The sequence below is a fragment of the Tinamus guttatus genome, unplaced genomic scaffold, assembly GCF_059628265.1.
Source record: "Tinamus guttatus ecotype Peru unplaced genomic scaffold, ASM5962826v1 Tinamus_guttatus_pri_ptg000171l, whole genome shotgun sequence".
Classification (NCBI taxonomy): domain Eukaryota; kingdom Metazoa; phylum Chordata; class Aves; order Tinamiformes; family Tinamidae; genus Tinamus; species Tinamus guttatus.
Genome location: NW_028288705.1, coordinates 3,490,997 through 3,512,337, shown reverse-complemented (window position 1 = coordinate 3,512,337; position 21,341 = coordinate 3,490,997). Strand labels below are relative to the sequence as shown.

General features: G+C 38.6%; 1 protein-coding gene across 1 annotated transcript in view; it reads right to left on the bottom strand.

Annotated features, from left to right (window-relative positions):
• The window catches only part of TRHDE (thyrotropin releasing hormone degrading enzyme), a 215,534-nt gene that overhangs the window by 45,287 nt on the left and 148,906 nt on the right, over positions 1-21,341 (bottom strand). The window contains exon 10 of the mRNA XM_088522982.1: positions 6,269-6,357. Coding sequence (XP_088379108.1) covers positions 6,269-6,357 — 89 coding nt within the window. The remainder of the gene's footprint in view (positions 1-6,268; positions 6,358-21,341) is intronic.

Below are 21,341 nucleotides of genomic sequence, written 5' to 3'. Positions count from 1 at the left end.
TCAGAAAGTATTTTTCAGTGGCTATGTTTTGCTGAATGCCTCAGAAAATATCACTCCTCTGAAAGTTCCAGTTTCACTACAAACACTTAGGAGACCTTCAGGAAGGAATGGTTAATTTTTACAACATTTGTTCTAAAAGTTAAAAAAAGAAAAATTAGGGTTTCATTCCCATTTTCCCTGCTCTGGAAGTGTGAGAGAGGCCTCCAAGCTGGTGCTAACAGCACATAGCTTGAATGTGAGAGCTATCACCTAGAGCTCTGAGCAGCTTCGACTCTCATCAAAGCCAGCAAGAGTGGTGGAAGACTGGTCATATGCTCAGCAACATGAGCACCACGCAAGTTAGGTCGGGGTAAATGACACTTCTCTGGAAGAAACTACTCCAATGATGAGAGTCTGGGCTACACACAGTTCTTCTACCAGTTCAAATGTTGGAACTCAGAGACATTACTCTTTTTTTTTTTTTTTGATTTTACAAAACCCATAGCATACTAGGAATTTGATTCATAATGGAAAAAATCTTACTAGTAAACCATACTTTCTTTTCTTATAAAAATTACTGCACAAATATAAGACAATTTCATACCATCAAGAGCAAATAAAATTTTTCTGATGAAGAAAATGTTTATAGAGGAATTTCATAGTAATCACAATATTTTGCGGAAACATAGCTTTAGTCAGCTTTAACTAAATGCTCCAAAACACTTTGAAAGAACTTTTTATACAGGGAGAAAAAAAATGAGATGTTCTTTCTATCTCACTTGCCACATTGCTTTAATTCCATGTTGAAAAAACATTTTGCTACAGGGAACACTATAGTAAACAGAACACACCAGTAAACACGTTTGTGGTCTGTGTCACATGATTTTCCCTTGGATTATTCTGCCATTAGTTACCACTCCTAGGCTGTAGAATTGTTAGTATCTAAGGTGATGTTTTATGGTGCAAGAAGCATTTTTGTTTTAGGATCTCGGCTCAGCTTTTGGGATACAGAGGCTCCGGTTCTGCTTTGCTCTGTTAAAATGGTGCCAGGATTGTAGGTGCTTTATCCTCAGTCCTCCCTATGGCTGGCTAAAGCTGTAAAGCAGGACCTGTTAATTTAGTTTGCTTCACAGTATTTTCTTTTCTCCCTTTTGAAAAATGTAAGAGGGGAGTGTGAAAGCAATTCAAAACAGGCTCAGCAGTCATCTGATTCTCAGAGTGGGGGAGAAAAAAAAAGGTATTTTTCTAATACTGCACTAACACCACTCTCAGTGGAGAGCAAGCAAACTCCAGCTTGAAAGCAGTTGTCTTCTACAAAACACATCAGGGAGGAGAATGAGACAGTCAAGGGAGTCGCAGCTAAAACGGATCAGTCATCTATCAGGAGGTGCTGTAATACAGTAAATTGGAATTCTTATCACCGAGCCAGTTGCCCTGCTAAACTTTCTTTCCCACATCTCATGGAAATTCTGGATATATTAAGAAGAAAAGTCCAAATGATCCACTTCACTAGAGGCAGACATGTCCATCAGATGAACACTTGCCTAGCACACAACAAATCAAAGTACAGGAGGTGGTGGTGGGAACGACAGTGAGGCAGACTGTAAAGGTAATTCAGTCAGTTTCTGAACCACCTGAAGATGTCTCCTACCCAGGGAGGTGTCTGCACCGCACAACAGTCAGGGACAGTATGCCTTTGACCAAAGCATTGGTATTTGAAATGGGTGCCAGCTAAAACTCCTGATTTAAGGTTAAGGTCACTGACTCTGACAGATTTGCAGGAACATAACAAGTAGGACTGTCCTTCCACCCCTACTACTCTCTAGCAGCAATCAGCTGGGACCTTCCTGTAAGACCTGCTGAGACAGCTGTCTTGGAGGAACTGGCTGAATTCACAGTCGATCCCAAGAACAATACCTGTACTTGTTATGTGCTACACATTTTGGGCTGATTCCAAAGCACAGAGGACATCATCTACATACGCCATTCCTTTGAGACCTCAAAGGAAGCAAATTAATCTAGGAGAACCAGAAACAAGCCCTGGATCTGTGACAGAGCAGTGTGTACTAATGATTTCCACCATCTCAATGAAAAGCTTCATTCAGCAGACCTGCAAGTCTGTAGCACAAACAGGATTGTAGCCACCTTGGTGTGATGTCTCTGACCTCATCATGCATAGGAGGGCTTATCATGAGATGATTTCTTTGCTCCTTGTGACTTGTTTAGCTTTCAGAGATTGTTCATTCCATCTCCAAGGCTACGCAGAAGCTGTCATTCCACTAAAACAGAATAGACCTTGTAGAGCATCCTGCACATCTATCAAGGAAGGAGACTATTCCCTTAGGATAGGCAACTTGAATGACAGTGACCTTTTCCGTATTTCCTTTTCCCTTTGAGTGTGTAGTTGCTGTCCAGAAGACAATCACGGGATATGCCAAGATCATAATGGTAGTCATCAGCTTGGAACTTTTTTAATATTGGCAGCTAAAGAAAGATATGTGATCAGTATTACATAAAAAGAGAGCTGCCCATCATCTCCTATCTACCTTCCAGGTTACATTGAAAGCTTCTTTAACACAGTAGTTACGGCAGCCAACAACAAGGGAACATCCCATTTCTTCCTTAAGAGAACATGAAAAGCCATCCTCATGAATTACATTGTCTTTGCTACAAATGCAGATCAGTAAAGGATTCTGGGAACAATCCAATAACAGATCCTATGATCATAGCAGAGAAAGATGAAAATATGAGAGCATTTTCTCATTCCAGATCCCTGTAACACTTGTGAGCTCCTGACACGTTTCTTTTGAAATGCTGTAAGGGGCACCCCTTTGTGAGTGTGGGGACAAAAGAAAACCTACAGTCAAAGCCCAGTGCCTGCACTATTGTGTGGACTGAGAGCATCATTTATTTATGGCATAGAAAGACTGCAGAGAACAGGACAGACTGGCCTGTCTGCTTGCGCTTCTGGAAGCATAAAAAGGAACAACAAAATACCTTGGCATGCTGTGGTCATGCAAGATCCAGTGTCTTCTTGTCACTCCCTGCTCAACATAACTGTCAGCACAGTGTTGATGTACAGCACTGACGGCTCTAGGATGTTCTCCCCAGGAAACTTCATTAACTCCATGAAAGGAAAACCCAAATTCTCCTCCAGGAAACCTTTTACTGTTTCTCCAGGAGACCTCTTGTCACCATGGTGGCAAGCAGCTATGGTCACCCCACCATGACTCAGACAGTGCAGTGAACCTGATCACATAATCCTGATCACATTTTTCTTTCTTTCACTCCGTATGCCTCTTTGCTGCTGTCTCTTTGGCCTGACACTGCGATTACCCAGGTTATCTCAAAGAAAACTGAAATCCAGACAGCTCTGGACACATACAGTATCTTTTTCTAGGTCAATAAGTTGAATTCATTTATTCATTTAGAAAGTTTTATTTCAGTGTTCCCAAACAGAAGTGGTTTAGAGTATTTTTTCTCCCAGATATTTTGACATGTTGGTATTTCTTCTTAATTGTAGAAGAAAAAAAAAAAAAACACCGCAATACTGGCTTTTCCTTTAGGATAGCAAATTAATTTCCTAAGCAGCAGCAACGTCAATTCTGTGATATCTATTTAGTTATAACTGTGCACTTTTATGAGCAGGCAAGATATAAAAGATTGCCTATGTTTTGCCTTAACTTAGATCCTCAGATTAATTCTTTTCCTTTTACCTCACTCCTCTGAAGAATGCTTCAGACAATATCATCAAAGATATGTCTCTTCTCTGAAGGATGCTTCAGATGACATTAAAAATGGTAAGGTTAGGAACCTTAACTTGACTTCTAGCTTTCTACCACGTTACTTTGTAGAGTGACACTTGTAGTGTAATTCTTTTGACCAAATTTAGACAACTTTGATCTGGATAGACTGTAGGGAGGAGAGAAACATTCACTTTTTATACTAAAACACCTGTTAAAAGTCAGATGTACTGATAGACTATGGAAAAATGGCCTATGCCAGGAAAGGAAGCACCTATTCCTGTCCATAGATATTTATCAAATATCCAAGTATAGCTTGTTATGCTATAGATGTCTAAGCTAAGTGAGTCAAACCTTCCGTTTTATCCCTGTTAAAATTCAGAATCATGAAAAGTCCAATAAATTTGATTTATGTGTCTGCATTCAAATACTTTCACTTGAAGAGCAGTGTGACAGACTCCAAGCTTCCAAACATCGTCTGAAATAATCCATTTCACCTCTAGCTTGCAGAATTGTTTTCAGATTACTCTCTGTTACAACACCAAAAGATATGTCCTCTGCACAGTGGAAATGCTTTGGGACTCTTCCCTCCCACTAAAATTGATCTGGGAAACTGCCCCTTCCACTCTCAGAATATCTTCCAGATCCCCAGAAATCAGGCATACCAGCTTAAAAAAAAAAAAAAACAAAACTTGAAGAATATCAAAGAATCATTCATAGCAGCCCTGATGCATAACAACATATATAATGAATCATGCTGAGCACATCCAGGGATATTCTCAGCACACCCAGGAATGTTCTCATTGATTTTTTATGTTGAATCCTCCAAGTGAGCCAGATAACAATAAGCAAAGGCACAATGACATCCTCACTGTATTCGTAAGTTACAGTCTCTAAATTTTTAATGAGACGCAGTGAGTGACTGAATGAAGAAGAAATGAGAAAGGACAAGGACAACGACAACAGATGATACTGGCATTGATTAGCTACACAGGAAACTAATGACTCAGATCACCGTGAAAGGTTCATTTTTAACGTCTATATAATGAGCACCCCAAAATCATTGCTCAAACTGGCCATCCTTAATTTGTTAACTTCTTGTAGACATTGTGGTAGGAATAGTAGGGTAGACAGCATCTATCCTAGATGCGCCTTCATGGACTGGTTTCTCCACAGCAAGTAAAAGGCAAAAGGAAAGCAACCCTGCAGATAAGAGAAAGTTACATTCTGAACTTTCAAGGCAGGAATGAAGCAAAGGACACGTGCATGTACGATCTAATGAGATGAAATGAGATGACATTAAATGATCAAGTTTCCCTGAAGTCAGGAGGAATCTCACTATTAATTTCAGTGAGAGGTCAGTCAAGCCCTAAGCCACAAGAGCAGAACAGGTCATTAAGACAGGTTGCAAAAGTGCAAAGAGATTTCGAAGTATTCTGCAAGCATTAATATTAAAAAAGTATGAAGAAAAGTTAGAACCTGATAGGTTGCAAACAATCAGGGTGAAAAAACACATACCTTAAACCATTAGAAAGATGAGATACTGAGATTTTCCCTGATTGTATTCACCATTCATTTCTTGTCCTGTTGGCTGCTTAACTCTATGTGAACACTATATTTAATGACTTAGGAAAAAAAAAAAAAAAAACAGGCACACACAGGTCTGATATTCCCTTTTCAGTTAGATTTCTCCTGGAAGGAAATCTCTGTATCTTTTTTACACTACAAGAAGGAGTCAGTTTTCCCTTTCATATGGATGTATGCATCAAAGGGATGATAGCTCTTTATTTTCTCTTTCTTAGAATTATTTTATTCAAGTCTCCACATTTCTTTCCTCGTTGACTTAAAACTTCAGTATAAAACTGTCAGCTGATGTAGGCAGGAAATAGAGAAAAAAAAATACAAAATTTTGTATGGGCTCCTTTTATTTTAGGGGATAGAAGAGCACTGGTATCCAGCCATAGTAGTTTTCAGGGCAGTAGCACCATGACCATGTAGGAACTGAGGAGGGAGTGACAATTAGAATAATGCAGTTTAAAAGTCCAGTATCTGTTTATCTAGTAAGGATAACAAATACTTTGACAGATCATTAAGGAGACTTTTTAAAGACAATAAACATTTCTCAGACTATAGATCAGAATTACAAAATGTCAGAATTATAAATATTTTGCATTTACTAATTCAAACTCATTAGGTGTTTTGTTGTAAAAGTATTACATTTAACTCTCATCAATCAATAAAGAGAACTGCATTCATCAATAACTTGATACGTATTGCTAAATATAAAATATTTGGTACTTAGTTACACCTTTCTTTGTAAAAGCTTTCCACTACACTATCTAGCTTCTGTGAAAATTATTAATCATCCTGCTTGGTATTTATCCTTTCTTCCTCCTCCCTCCCTTCCCAACTCTCCTGTTTGCAATTCATTTCAAGACTGGGTGCAGAGCAACTAAACAATTATCTAGGATCAATTTCAAAGAAACATTTGAGGAAAACACAAGTATGCTTTATGAGATTCCACTGGGAGGAAAGTTTATTTTTACCTGATTTGTTAGACACCCATATAATTGCCTCTGATGAGATGTGGCTCGTGTTTCCTACTGCAATTGTTAATGGAATCTGCCACAAGTAGCTGCAAGAAAAAGGAGGGGGAATCTAAGAACAAAAATACTGAACTGATTCTTCTCACAGCAATCAGGGATCATGTCAAAAAAGTCAAAACACAATTTCAGTACCAGTGTAAAGATGTGGATTCTAACATGTTACTTGGATTTTGAAATGCATTTGCTATTAGTAACAAAACAATGAAGAAACCATTCATCTTAAAAAAAACCCTAAATCTAAATTCTATTTTACAATTTTCAAACACTCTCATCACATGAGGCCTTTCCTCATTTAACAAAAGAGGAAATAGTAATTTCCCATAGAAAGAAGAACACTTTTTACATTCACTCGGGAAAAGAGAACCTCCAAGTAAAAACACACTTTGGTTTATAAGGACTGCAAAGTTTGAAAAAAAACAACAATTAGCTCTTTAGTAACATCTTAAAAAGTTATGATGGCTTTTCATAATTGCTTCTGTAGAAAATAAAATGAATGTGAAGGATTACCTATTTCTTTGAACCATTTGTGATAACTTGTATGTATACAAACTGTACATAACATCCTACACATGAATTTGGAGGTATTCTGGTGCTATCAGACTTCAGCTTTTTTAACAGAGTATCATATTTGAGATAAATGTTATAAATCATGTAAGATCTTTATAACATTTTAGCACAATAAATAAAAAATACTGCAAAGTCTCTCTTTGGGGGAAGAAGGAAAAGATGGATTCCCTTCATCACTGTCGCTATTCCTGAAATCCTCCACACCTCACCATCTCAGTATCTAATGAAAGAACAGACATTTCCCGCTCAGGCCTGCCATGTGATTTTGTATACTGGCCTGAAAGCACTGAATAATGGTACAAGAGGTCCCTTTATCTAGGGGCATCGCATGAGAATTCCCCCTAACCCACGTATCACTGTGCACTTAGGTCAGCTTAGCATGCAAAGCTACCAAGGAACTATACTCTTTCAGAATGACTCATTTAAAATGGTGAAAATATGGGGAGGTGCAAGTTTTGATGTCTACCTCAGCTCTTCTGCCAGCACACAGCGTTACAAAATCAGCCTGCAATACCAAAAAAGCAGCCCTTCCTGTAGGTCTGTTCATTTCTGCTTATTCAGAAACTTGCTCTATTGAACTTCAAACACTACCTACATGTGTCATAACAACAGACAGTGTCCTGTGACCTACTGGGTTCTGCCTGGGAACACATCTGTAGTAGCGCTCTGGCAATCACATGTATCATGCAACAGGCCACCACATTCCCTCTATGGGTATTCGGTGAGAAATGGCATGATATAGTAATTTCTGTCCCCTGCTACTCTCATTTCATCAATAAGATAAGGATTATTTGCTTTTCATTTCATGGACCAGATCCAGCAAATACTTCAACATAGGAGTAACTTTGCAGCTGCCAGGGCTGCAGCCAGGGCTGACCCCCCCAGCCCAAGGGAGCTGCTTTCACCTGAGAATCTCAGGGTTAGTCCCCACCTGAGCTACAGCTCTAGTAGCATCGTAGCTGTGTCCCAGGCCAGCCACAGACCCAATGGCCCCAACCCTGACCCCAACCTGCAGGTGCCTCAGCCCACCCCAGCAACTCTGCCTGACCACCATGAGACCACCTATGACCAATTACTCTCACCAAGTCTGATCTGGACCCCAGCTTGCTAACTCATGTTCCTGACTTCACCCTGGATTTGTCTGGGGTCCGTTTGACTCTAACTACCATCCCAGGGCTTACCCTGCTCACCTCACTCAAGGGCTGTGGGATTAGGCCCTCACTGGGAAGTCCATGCCCTTGCTATCACGGCCTTGCTCCTGACTGCACATCCTTTAGGGAGCAGCCAGCCCTTGCTGCACTCTGGCGCTTGATTTCTCACTTGCACATGAATTTGTAGCATTGAGAAGGGAACCATATGTGCTGGGAAAAAAATTTCCATAGAGCAGTGATTCAGTAGAATGGGGGAGATATTTGGAAAACTGTACAGCTGAAAGAGAAATGAGAGACACTGGAAGGAAAACATGGCATTTAGTGGGAGAAGACAAATGTCCCATGCGATTTCTATTTGACTGAATATTGGTCTCATGGCACACACTGGGAAAACTAATACATCCACTCGTATACCAGAGACATGCGCTGTAGGAGTACATGCTCTGGCAGATACAATCTAGCAACCCAGCTGTGTCATCTGGGCATGCTACAGCCTTCATCAGTCTGCCCTTCCTTCTCCTGGAGATTACCACTCTCTAGAGCATAGTCAGCAGAAAGGGATGTCCACTGATGCTTTAACTTTACCAGTTCCCAATCTGGTGTTTTCACACGAAGTTATCTTCATTGTCGACTTTACTAATATTCTGAAATGTGGACTGGAGTAATGAGGTGAAAACTTGCCCTCTCTTCTGCTGATTCTGTTACAGTAGCAGTAACTTCTGGGTTTAATAGATAAGGATAGTCAGGAGTTGCTTAAGATTCACTGGAGAACACTCTCTAGAATAATTTACACCTTACAAAACATCTATCAGTGTGTAAGAATCTTCCAATTTCTGGGTAATATATAGCTTTAGGAATACACTGAGTTATAGATACTCAGCTCTCCTATATGGGATAGACCGCATGGGAGAGCCCTAATATGGGAAAGACCGACTGACCAAGAAAAATGAGGCAAAAGTAAGCACAAAGCTAGTACATTATTTGTAAGAAAGAACAGAGTCTTTGGTATATGAAAACAAAATGAAAGAACTGCATTTGCATTTTAGTTTTATGATTCTTGACATCAACTCCTAGCAAAAAATATATACATACTGCAAAATAAAATGACTGACAGATGTGTAATTTTTTAATTTAAACATAGGCACACACACATGTGTATAAACATACGGATAGATACTTGTTATCCTGAGAAATAGCTTTGTAAAAAGACACTCTGTACATTATAACATCTGTACCGAGAAGTACTTTATACTATGTTTTTATTATATTAAATATTAAACTTTTACTTAGAAGTATAAGAAAACGTTACCATATACAAATATCAGGTAGGTTTTTCATTTTACAGATATATTGCAATTTTCACAACAGCTTTATGTTTTTGTTAACTATGAAAAGTGTTAAGGCTAGGAGTTCTCTGGAAGAAACATACTTTGAGCAGGAACTTTTTTTTTTTTTTTTTTTTTTACTTGTATGGCACCATTCCCTTGCCCTGCTTATCTCATTATCTCACAGGCTTTCTGCTTCAGGAGCAAGAACAGGCTGCACTCTCTGACTGTTCTCAATCCTAGAGACACCCAGCTTCATGTCTGCAGAGATGTCCCCCATTAAGGTAAAAGGGGTCACACAAACTCCTCATCTTCACAAAACAAGTGTGCATTTAGTTGGGAGGATCAGTAGATTCAACTTGATTATTTATCTCCCCAAGATCAGAGTTCTCCTAATATTCTCGGGACTCTCCAGAACCTCCAAATCTCACATCCTTGTTTCCCAGGCTAAACACAGATTTCCTTGTAATGGACCTCTCCAGAAGACATTTTTTTCTACTCATACTCCTGCTCTTTCCCATATGTTTACCTGCTTTCTCCTTCCAGTCCTCTTCATTTTGGTGAAATTCTAGCCTCTTTTGCAGCAGAAACGTTTAAATATTTTCTCTTTACTATTGTCCTTATGTGGCAGAGATTTATCTGCATCACTTCTCAAGAATATTATTTGTAACGACTACACACCATCTCTGAATGATGGATAGACTGTACTCTCTAGGTATGAATAGGAAGAGACAAACTTTTCTTTTTTCTTTTTTTCTTTTGGTCTCCCCTTCTATTGCACTCTGCTGTTTTAAATAGAAAACAGAAAAAAGACTTGCTCTCCTGTTTTCCTCCTGCTTTGCCTGGAAGCTGTGCACACTAATTCATTCATTCTTTTATATGCTGGGAATACCACAAGCATACTCTCTGTACACTATCTGGCTGGGGATAAGAAGAACACTGTTACATCTGGCTATGTTCTACTTGCTCTTGACAAAACAATTCCAGCAAAAATATGAATTTGAAGACCCAGGGACTAGGACAGCAGGACTAAACCCTGTTGGTCCTCCTACCCCAATAATACGCCTGCAAAATAGGATGGCTGTTAACATAGCTCATGACCAGGATGAAATGGAGCATAGCTATCAGACTATATGCCCTATTCACCTGTGATGCTGCAGAGCTTCAGAGGGATCTGTACATCATGTCCCTCTGGATTTGAAGCTCATTATAATCTGCGGAATCTGAGAGCTATTTGTGAAATTTAAAGAACCACTTCTGATGAGGAAGAGAGACATTTAAAATTGGACTGGACATGGTAAGTACGAACCACACTGTACATAGCACTGTTCAGTCATAAATATCTTGAAGAGATGTAGGTAAGAGAGATGTTATCAAAAGGTCTTAGAAAGAAGCCTTCAACTGTTGGTTTACTTGTGTGAAATTGTTAACTTAAAACAGTTAAATTTATGTTGCTGGGATAACATTAAAGGGAACACATTGGGGAGAAGAGCAGCATCACAACAATACATAACACATTAGTATTAGTATCTCCACTAATACATTAGTGCGTTAGTATCTTCATTCAGCTTACAAAGTAATTCAGAGGGACGTTTGATATAGTAATACAATTTTTTCAGCTGCGGAGGTGTATGTAATACCAGAACCCAGCTAATTATGCCCTGCTTGGATTATATAGACTTTTTTTTTGTCTGGAGTATTACATTATGACTACAGAGCCAGTATTAGTGTACTTCATCTCACTCAGAAAATGATCATATTTTTGATGAGTACTTGCTTATCCCTTGACTATAACAAATAAGAACTGAGATCCCTTGGTGGGCAAATTCATAGACCATAAACTATTAAGTAAACTTGATGCTTCACACTTTTCTGTGATGAATAACAGTGTCACAGTAACATTGGATTTTCAGTGGAACAATTAGTTGGCTTCTTTGTAAAGAGCTACATAAAGCCAAAAAAAGGGCAGTAGTTTATTTCCTCTGCTGACAAAACAAAGACCTCGAGTCATTAAAAAAGGAAAGGCAAGGTTGCCAGTTTCACATTTTGCACACCTCTTCAACTACTTCAACTACTTTTTCACATTAATGCTGTTTTTTTGCTGAGGTACAAACCCGTAAGTTTTCAAGATTCACCTTCCCAGCAACTGTAACACACCACGCTTCCACCCACTGTCTGTAGTGAATGCTGCATTTTTCTCTCCTTGGATTCAAAACTAATCAAGTTCAATTATGCCTATTTATTACATACAGTACATTGAAGATATTTGCTCAATATTCAGAAGCATGGCAACCTTGTCTGCATTATACAGAGCATACAAGTAAAATAATCGCATCTAATATCACATCTAAAGTATTGCATTAAAGGTTATATAACCTACCTTCTGGATGGGAGAGAAAGCAAACAACCATATTCCTCTCTACATCCTTGTCAGACCCATCTCTGGGTTCCTTCTCTATATTTTTCAAAGACCTTTTCAACATGATAAAGCTAGACATGTCCTCAGTTTTGAATGCAGGTCTAGTGCACATTAAAAATGACATAGTTCTTTTCTACAGTATTTGTGCTTTTTAAACACTCCTTTCCTAATAATTCCCAGTGTTCTATTTACTTGCTTGACTGCACTTGCATACTGAGCTGATGTTTTCCAAAATTACCTACTACAACTGCAAGATCTCTTTCCTGAGAGATAACAGTTGCTTCAGAACCCATCATTGAGCATCCAAGCTAACTTAGCTTTTTCCCCCATGTATCACTTTCCTTCTATCATAGATTAAGCTTCAGTATTAAGCTTCATCTGTCATTTTATCACCATGCCAACCAAAGTTGAGAGGTTCTTCTGTAGATCTTGGTAATTAACTTTTGTTTTCACTCCCCTCAAACTTGCTCTCAATGCCCTTTATCAGATGACTGAGAAGCACCAATTTTAGCACTGATTCATCAAGGATTTAATGGCTGGATAGTAGAGAGTATCTGCTCCAGTCCAGATTACATTCTTTAACAGTCCTTAGTGAGAGAGCTGGACCTCCAAAAATGCAGTTAAAATGACAAGAGACTGCATACAGTTAGATATAGAGGACATCTATTAATAATCTATGATTACTTTACTTAACCAGGAAAACAAAGTAGGAGAATTATGGCAAGACAAGAGAACAATGTACAGACCTCAGGAAAAAAAATGTTATTTTCTAGCTTGTTTAACAATAGAAGAATAAGGAACAGAATTTAAAGCATATGTAAAAAAGGGAGCTATCTGATCTCCTTAACAGAATATAAGAACCATAACTATTTTAAAGAGTAGCCACAATCATAACAAATAAATTCAAATCATACACTGTTTTAAATTGGTAAGAATCTTAAGAAATCCAATCTTCTCCTCAAATGCACTAGCAGCACAGGAAAGCAAGATTTCATACTACGAAGATGAGATCAGAGGAAGATACACAAGCTGTATTTTGAGCTTCATCATACAAAGTTAGCAAGATCTAATTTTTCACATGTGGCAAAAGATCTGCTATCTTTTCTCTTTTCTGATACCTTCCAGTGCAAAACATCTAAAGAATAAGTTTTTTAAAAAGCTGTATGAATCTTCAAGCAGCTTAGTAAGCTCAGAAATGAAATTCTGAGTTGTCTAAACTGTTCTGAATTGGAAAAATATAAATAATTTATCTTGCATCAATTGGCTCTGATGAAATCTCAGTCATCACTTTCTGTGCCTCAGTTTCTCTGGGATAAAGTCAATTGTGCAAACATTGATGGTCATCATCAGATGAGCTCCCATGGGATACTTGAGACACCTGCCAGGAGCTGTTAGATATGACACAGAATCTATGCAAATTCCTGCCCATGTAGTGTCAGTGGAAAGCTAAGCAAAATAGCCAAGGGCACCTCCAAAACTGCTAGGCACCTCTATGAAAGCTACTCCATTTGTTCAATATTGATAACAATAACCGCCATAACTAATTGACAGTTCCCAAGGAAACTTTTTCATTTTTCATTGAAAAAGGCACATTGTTGAAGCATTTAATATCTATATTTCAAAGAAAAACTTCCAGTTTGATTATTTAAAATGATCTTTTTCTTGCTTAAAATACAAATAAAGGGAGAATTTAAATTATGTAGAGCTGAAATGAAAGATGCTGAAATTACCGAATTGAAATAAATGTTCTAAATCATATTTCCCCAATTTTTGCTTTTTGTCCTGATTCAGTGCAGGGAATTGTTCTGCTATGTTGACAATTTCTGTTCTTGCACAACTATAACACTTTCTAATCTTTGTAAAGCATTTCGAGAACATAGCAATCTAAGACTTATTTATATCACTAAAGGAATATTTAACACAGTGATGAAGTGGGGAGTAAAAATAAGAATAGAAGGGATAAAAAGAAAATAAACGAGCAAAACTCAGTGGTTAGGATTTCCAACTTCTTGTTTTAACCACTAGATCCTCGTATCCAAAATGCCATCTCTGTCTCTTCGGTTAAAAATAAAAATCTCCTATGTCCAGAAACTGAGAAACAGAGAGCAAGGAGGGCCTCCTTGGCATTAGCTTCCCATTCTCACCTTTGCAGATGGAGAATGCTCAAATTTCATTTTCTCAAAGATGAATGCTTGAGTAAGCAGTGCTGATTCTGAGGAGCAGACAGCTTATCTCTTTGCCTGCCCTTGACAGCAGCCATGATTTCTTGATTAAATTATGATGCTGGCTGGGTCATTTCTTATAGAGAGAATACCTTGCTATGAGCAGTTTCCATGAATGTACACAACAGGGATTTTGAGGACAAAAGAACACAAAAGCAAAGCAATTAACATAAATGAGCTTTAGAAAACAAGTAAGTCTTACAAAACTTATAAGTGAAAAGTAAGAACTAAAGGTTTGTATCTTTACTCCAGCCTCATAGCTGGCTGATTTGCAGAGACATCATCACACAATGGCCAGGAAAAGAATTTAGCTTCACAGCTGCAAAATGTTATGATTTATAGATTAAAAATCTTAAAGCATATTATAAAATAAAGGGCACAGAAAGTTGAAAACTTGTGAATTAACTAGTGGGACATTTGGACATTGAAACAGAAGGAAAAAAGAGAGTACAGATCCCTCATTTCTTGTCCTTGCCAGGACTACTGCAATCTCTATTAATAAGGTAAAAGACCTTTTTAGTGAATTCTGAAGACTAGAATAATAGAAGGTTCAAAGAGAAACTGCTTATGGAAAACCTGAAAGTATATTCCAGTGTTCTACAAAGTCGCAAGCCCTGTTGCTGTGACACCTGGAGGCTTATATTCCTAGGCTGAGAGCACAAAGCACATGAAGCAGAACTATTCAGTAGTACCAAGGTAAAATTTTGCAGCCCACACTTTATCTAGAGAGCTAGCATTGGGAAAGGTGATTTAAAAGCATCATGGAGATTCTTCTAAATAGCACGGTATCTCATTCAATAAAGAGCATTTCAGGTTCCAGGGGAAGCTCATGCTAGTATCACAGGAAATCACATACTTTTATTAAGTGGTATTCTACAGAGTGGTTGTTCTGTTTAATGGATAAGGAGCAAAGGACATATTTGTATTGTGAATATCATTCTCACAAGACTGAAGAACAGAGACATTTCATTAGATTTAATATGCTCCACTAAAATGATTGTAGGCTGTGCCCAGAGGCACAACACAGCAGAGAAGGATTTTATTCCCACTCACCCAAGTATTACACCTCCTACACAAGCCAGAGTGTCAAGAGACTCCAAGCACTCTGTCAGCACAGATGACGGCAGATAGAGAAGAAAAAAAATCACTAACTTTGTCGGAAAGACAAATACAGGATGAAAAAAATGGAGAAAGGAGAAAAAATGGAAAGTACTGAGAACAACTGTGTACAGACTGGAGTGTATTCACTGGACATCTAGCTAGCCAGTGTGTTCTTAATCCCTTATTTTGAAATTGAAAACAAGAAGTTTAATGCAAGAAATGATAAGAAACACGTTAAAAATACTGTAAATGTAACTAATTAAGTTGGATTTAACTATAGCTGGCATGAAAAGCAGGCAACAAATGCAGCAGATTTTTTAATCCATTAGGAAGTTGACTTTAGCTAACTTTAATGCAGAAGGGACATATTTTTGTTTTACTAACTACAGGCCTGCCACTGTTTGAACCAGACAGGATTTTCACAGTTCCAATTGTTGGTCAGTTTCTATCTACAAGTTTCCCTTCAGGGAGCGGATGGGAGGAGCAGAACCTGACAACAAGGCTAATAGCCATTAATATCAAGGGGCTGATGGACTTGAGCAAAATGAGGAAAACATATGGTGCTAACATGGCGATTCTGAGGTTCAAGATGTTCTGCCCCCACACAAGACGAACAAAACTGTCAACAAGAAAAAAAGTAAATTAGGGAAGAAAGGGATAGAGACAGAGTTAAATCAGGGGCTTTAACAACAGTGACTACATGACCAGCTAGACAGAGACTGCAAGTATTTGTGAAGCTGTTTATCTCAAGGCTGTGCTGGGCAGAGGCCTTTCCAACCCATTGCAAAAGCAAGCAAAGGATTTAGGAGGACACGGTGAATTAAAGATTGTGTTACAGTGTAGTCTCTAGGGAGCTCAGACTAACTGAAAGACAGCCTGGAGTTTCCTCATGCACAAGTCCAGGCACAACAGAGTTGGGGCACCATTTCCTCAGCAGATGCAGTATTGCCAAAGAAGATATCACAACTACAACCATGGCTGATGTGATTTTGGTGGGCATTAGTTTACCCTCTAAACCTGATTGGATCAAAAATTAAGTGAATGCCTAACCTATGGAGGAATTAAACTTTTTTTGGCTGGGGAAATGTACCAAGCAAAACAACTGAAAGTTTTTCAGCTCTTGGTAGTTTGCTACAAAGGCAGAGGATCACTGACCAATGGAAGGAGTTTATGTGTTATTTGAGAGGCAATTAAATGGACATGTATGTATGTATGCATCTTTGCAATGATCAGAGGACACACATCGCAGCCTGCAGAGTTCTCCAGACATTTTAAACACCTTTATGGTGTTAAAAGAACAGGACTTTTAGGAATCACAGACTGAATGATTAGAATGATTGCACTTTGACACTTTTCCTCAGGATATCAGCACAATTAAGTACAAGCCTCAGAGGGTCATCTGAGTTTTCCCCACAGCCAATTGACAGTTTGAGAGTTTGTCTGACAACAGACAGTTAAGTAAGTAATGGCTCAGTACCAAAGTCAAAAACCAGAACCAGCAAAATTTGACAAAGGATGATAGGCAGCCTCCTCTGATGTATTTACAGGGCACAGAAAAATGCAAGCACAGCAGCTTCTGATGCATTTGCCAGATCCAAATAACCCCTGGTGGATCTGAATGAGCTCCAGCAACATTTGAGCTCAGAAGCACTACAAATCTCAGTTTCTGAAGAATATTGCAAGTTTTCAGTTTTAGCAGATGTGGTCTTAATAGATGCCTCTCAGATCAACAACAATCAGTTCTTAAAACTCTCTTGTCTCCTAAAACAGAAGTTCCCAAAGGACTGATTTATCTGACATTCATTAGTCTACTTTCTCTGAGCTTCTCAAAGTTGCTCATTAGATATGCAGCAGGATTCACTTAATATATATTTCTAAGAGAAGCAAAACTTCAGGCTTTGGAAGGTTTTACGAATTGCGGGCCTTCTGCAGTTTTGCATATGAACTATACTTAGCTACATAACTAGAGGAAACTGCAGATGATCAGTTTAGTTTGGAGAAATATTTAGAATTGAATGACAGAGTGAATAGGAAGTTTCTATTCCGGTCCTGAAAGATGCTAGCACTTTTGATGGCAAGTCTCTTCACTTGCAGTTCTGCTCATATACAGCTGCTTGTTTTCTTGCTACTGATTTTATATGTTGTTCTATTGTATATGATACCGTTTAACAAATTCATGTTAAAAGAGGTAATTAGATTGGTGCATTTCAAAATAAGGCCTGATTGTTGTTTCTACGAAAGACTATTTCTAGGATGGATAGTGGACAAGCTTGTTTTTGTTTTTGTTTTTTGTCTGTATCAGGATCCAAACCCAAAGATATTGAGGGAAAAGGATTCCAGTGCCAGCACTATACTGCTGGCAGCAGAAAAGAGAGGGCTATGTATTTTGTACAATCACTGACACAATAACTAATCTAAAGCCAGTGATTATCATGTTTAACAGTAATTTTTCATCAGAGATGAGGATTTTGTGGTTTTCCTTTCCTCCACCATAGTGCTAATTCCCTTGGAATTTACAAGATTCTTTGGAATAATTTTTAGCATTACCTGAGTACTTCAGCTGAACCAGGGAAAATGCTTTATCTTGTCTTGTGGAACAGCTGATCCACCCCCTTGTCAGAAAATACATTAGTTAGAAATCTGTCTACCTCCCCCAAAAGGCTGTTAGCTAAATTGCTGAAGAGGGACTTTATTTTTTATTTGATTTCAGCTAGTACGATGCAATAATGTAATTATGTACCAGAAAGGGCCCTCTTTTGCCAACTGAGTGAAACTACCAACTTCCTGCATGCTCAGACAATGAGAGCCATCACTTCTAATCTGCAAGAGGGCTCAGGTTCTTAAGGATTTTTTTTTTAACTTCCTAATGATAGTGAGCTGCCATAGTGACTGTGTGGTGCATCCACCTCTGAAAACAGCTTCTACCACATACAGTTCACACTTGTGAACATTATGGGCACTGTAGCAAAGGAGTATATAAGGGGAGACAGTCTTGACGTGCTTATTTTGTATTTGTATTGTAGTTTCTTTGTGATAGTGCCACTACTTGGCCTGAAACTTTAGTGCAAGTATTAAGTTGCTAACAGTTACAGAAAACAAATTCTGTTAATTGGCAACCAGTTCCTTTGAATTTTGTCCAAAGGGCTATCCACTGACAGAAGAGACAGCATATATTCAAATCTCAGCTATGGTTAATGCTGTGAAATTTCTACTCAAAAACGAGGACAGAGAAGGACAGGATGTGTTCCGCATTTTTAGTTTGCCTGGATGCTCTGTAGAATTTTCTGCCAAATATAATCCCTTACCAATGCAATAAAATCACTAAGTGCCAGTCCAGAGAAAAGATTTCAGTGGCGTAACAGGAGCGCTGTTAAAATAAGTGTGTGTGTCACTGGACTGAGGGACTTGCCTCTGATGACAGCATGCCCTTTCTGTTAGAAAAGAGCAGTGTATTTTTGGCCATCCCATGTAAGAACCTTCCTTCTTTAACCTCATTGACTTTTTAAGGGTAAATTAAGTTAATTACATTAAATTTAATGATCTGATTTGAAAAGAAAAAAAATCATTGTATAAATCTGACTACTAAAGCTTCTTCTCAATACAAAATTCCGTGCAATTTTAGCTTACTATTTCAAACCAATATAAATTACAAATGAAGTGGTTATAAATATTTTGGGGATGTTCAAAAGTAACTCATTTCAATGTCAGTGCTAGCAGAGAATCTTCCTGAATTTAGAAATATGTTCTGGGCAAAGAACAAACACTACAAATTCTTTCTCAATACATGTCTTCTTCTCGCTACCTACTTTTTCTTTTTTTACACTTAAATACAAAAGGCCTCATTTTCAAAAGTGACAAGCAATTTTGGGTGCTGAGTCAGAGACGGGTAGAAAGAAGCTCGCTATGAGCAGTGTCAAGTGTCTATTCCAACAGCTGCTTCATTATTTCCCAGTAACAACCTCGGCTCTCGGGCACTGCGTGTTCTGTCTCGCACCAGTGTAAAACGTCCTTGCAGGATTGCACACATGGTGCTGATCTTGCAAACCCATAAGTACTTTACCCATGAGCACAGTCCCTCAACTCCAGAGTGCAGACCTGAGGTTTCTTTGAACTAAATTAGTCAGGAATGAAGAAACATGTTATGGACTGAGACTGGTACTCTCTGTGACCCCCCTAGCCAGAAGTAGGAATAAGAAGCACTTTAGCTATGTCTATAATTCCCCAACACATTCTCAGAAACTTTTAATAAAGCATTTCAGAATGTGTTCCATTATTCAGTTTTGTTTTTTTTTCTCATAAGATTATGAATTTAACCAAGACTAAAATATAATTCCTCTGGGAGTTTCTCCTTCGTCAGTGAATTTCCCTGAGAGTTCCACACTACAATATCTTCTCTACAAAGTTTGAAATTTTACTGCTGGCCCTGAAGGCTCAAAAGGAGATAAGGAGAAAAAAAATCTTTTATTAGCAGCTTAAGTCTGCAAAACGAGGAAGAACATATAAGGAATTTCATCTTCTGATGTATAATTTCTATTACAAAGCCAACAAAACATGACTTTTATCCACCTTCCCATCTCTGCCAGATGTTGTTTGTTCCTTCTCCAGCTCTGCTCTTCACTTTTACTTAGGTCTCCTCTCTATTTCCCTCGTTCTCCTCATTCACCTATTCTAGCTATGCAGTTTTAATGCTCATGTCTGCACCCTGCCACACTCCCTCCCTTTCTTCTCTTGCTTGTTAGGCAGCTTCCCACTAGCACTGACACCCTGATTCTCCACTTAGCCTGCTCACCTCACTCCAAATCAAAACATACTGCTTTTCTCAAATACGTGCTCCTTCTCTCACCATGAATACATTTTAATTAACGTGAGTTAATTAACTGATTTTGGTATGCAGCAAATTATGAGAGTTAATGCTAGCAAGCAACATGAGGAAAATGGCATAGTCTGCACTGATAATAAAACAGCAGCAGCTTTTCACTGTCCGCATTACTTCTGTCAGGATATGAGAGCAATGCCACTACACAGGAAGCAATGACACAAAACACCAATTTTATCTTCTTCAGCCTTCCACATACTGTAAGCTTGAAGGTTACCAGTATCCTGCTCATCGGAGCATCCTGGAAGCTTGCGTAGTGAGAAGCCTCTTTCACCAACTGAAGCTGAGAAGTGGTCTGGGAAATAACGTGTTAAAGCTGGTATTTCTGAGGTCTTTGCTAGCAGTAACAATCTTGCTGGGGAGATATTAGTATGGAAATATGCAGGAACAATTTTTATGAGCGCCTCCCATTCTGATTTGATAATAATGCAATGATCAGGAAAGCCTCTAAAACTAAGGCGAGGCTGAGGGTTCACAGTAAAAGATACCCTCCTGTATGTGTCAGAATGTGCAGTGCAAAGGTTGGGCAGGTAACATAACCACCCAACAGCAAAGGCAATCCACCTCCACGTGCCTGAGGCAGGTGGGGCTCCTGCAGGTCATTCCAAGCAGCAGATCTTTCTGCTAATTTGCAGGAGAAGCATCCTGCACAGCACTGTCCTCCACTGAAGTAAAGAATTTCTCTTGTATATATTGGAGAACAAGATGCACTGGTCCTGTAGAAACATTTTCTACGAAACATCAGTGTACAAGAAAAGAGAAGTTGCTCTTCTCCATCTTCAAGAACAAGGATTTTCAGGTTGCTGGTTGCCGGCAAAGAACCTGCTTAAATCAAAGTCTGTTTTTTTCACAGATAGCTCTGCTCTTTACTAGGGACTCCTGTTTTTTTCATCTTATTCTTCCTAATTCTTTTCCCTCTTTGTCTCATACACTAGTACCTTCATCCCTTAACCACTCCCTCCATCTTTATTATAGTTGATACAGTTGGAGATGGCCAGGTCAGTCAAGATGAACCAGGTCACCACATCTACCCGCTGTGTAACAACACAAAAGATATTACTAGTAGAAATGCTAATATAAACCTAATCATTCAGTTAAAGACAAAAGATATAACAAGAAAACAGTTCTAAGCTTCACTGAAAGAACATGAGAAAATATAGATTACTATCGATAGATAGATAGACAGATATAGATACAGATACACTTTTTCCCCAGAGATAGGGAGGTCTGTCTACCATAGGCACAATATTTGGTAAATTAATACTGCATTTTTCAGTTTACATTTGGTTAGCCCTTTTTCCTCAACTAAAAGATTCTGAAAGATACTTATCAGCACTTCCCTTGTGCTCCTA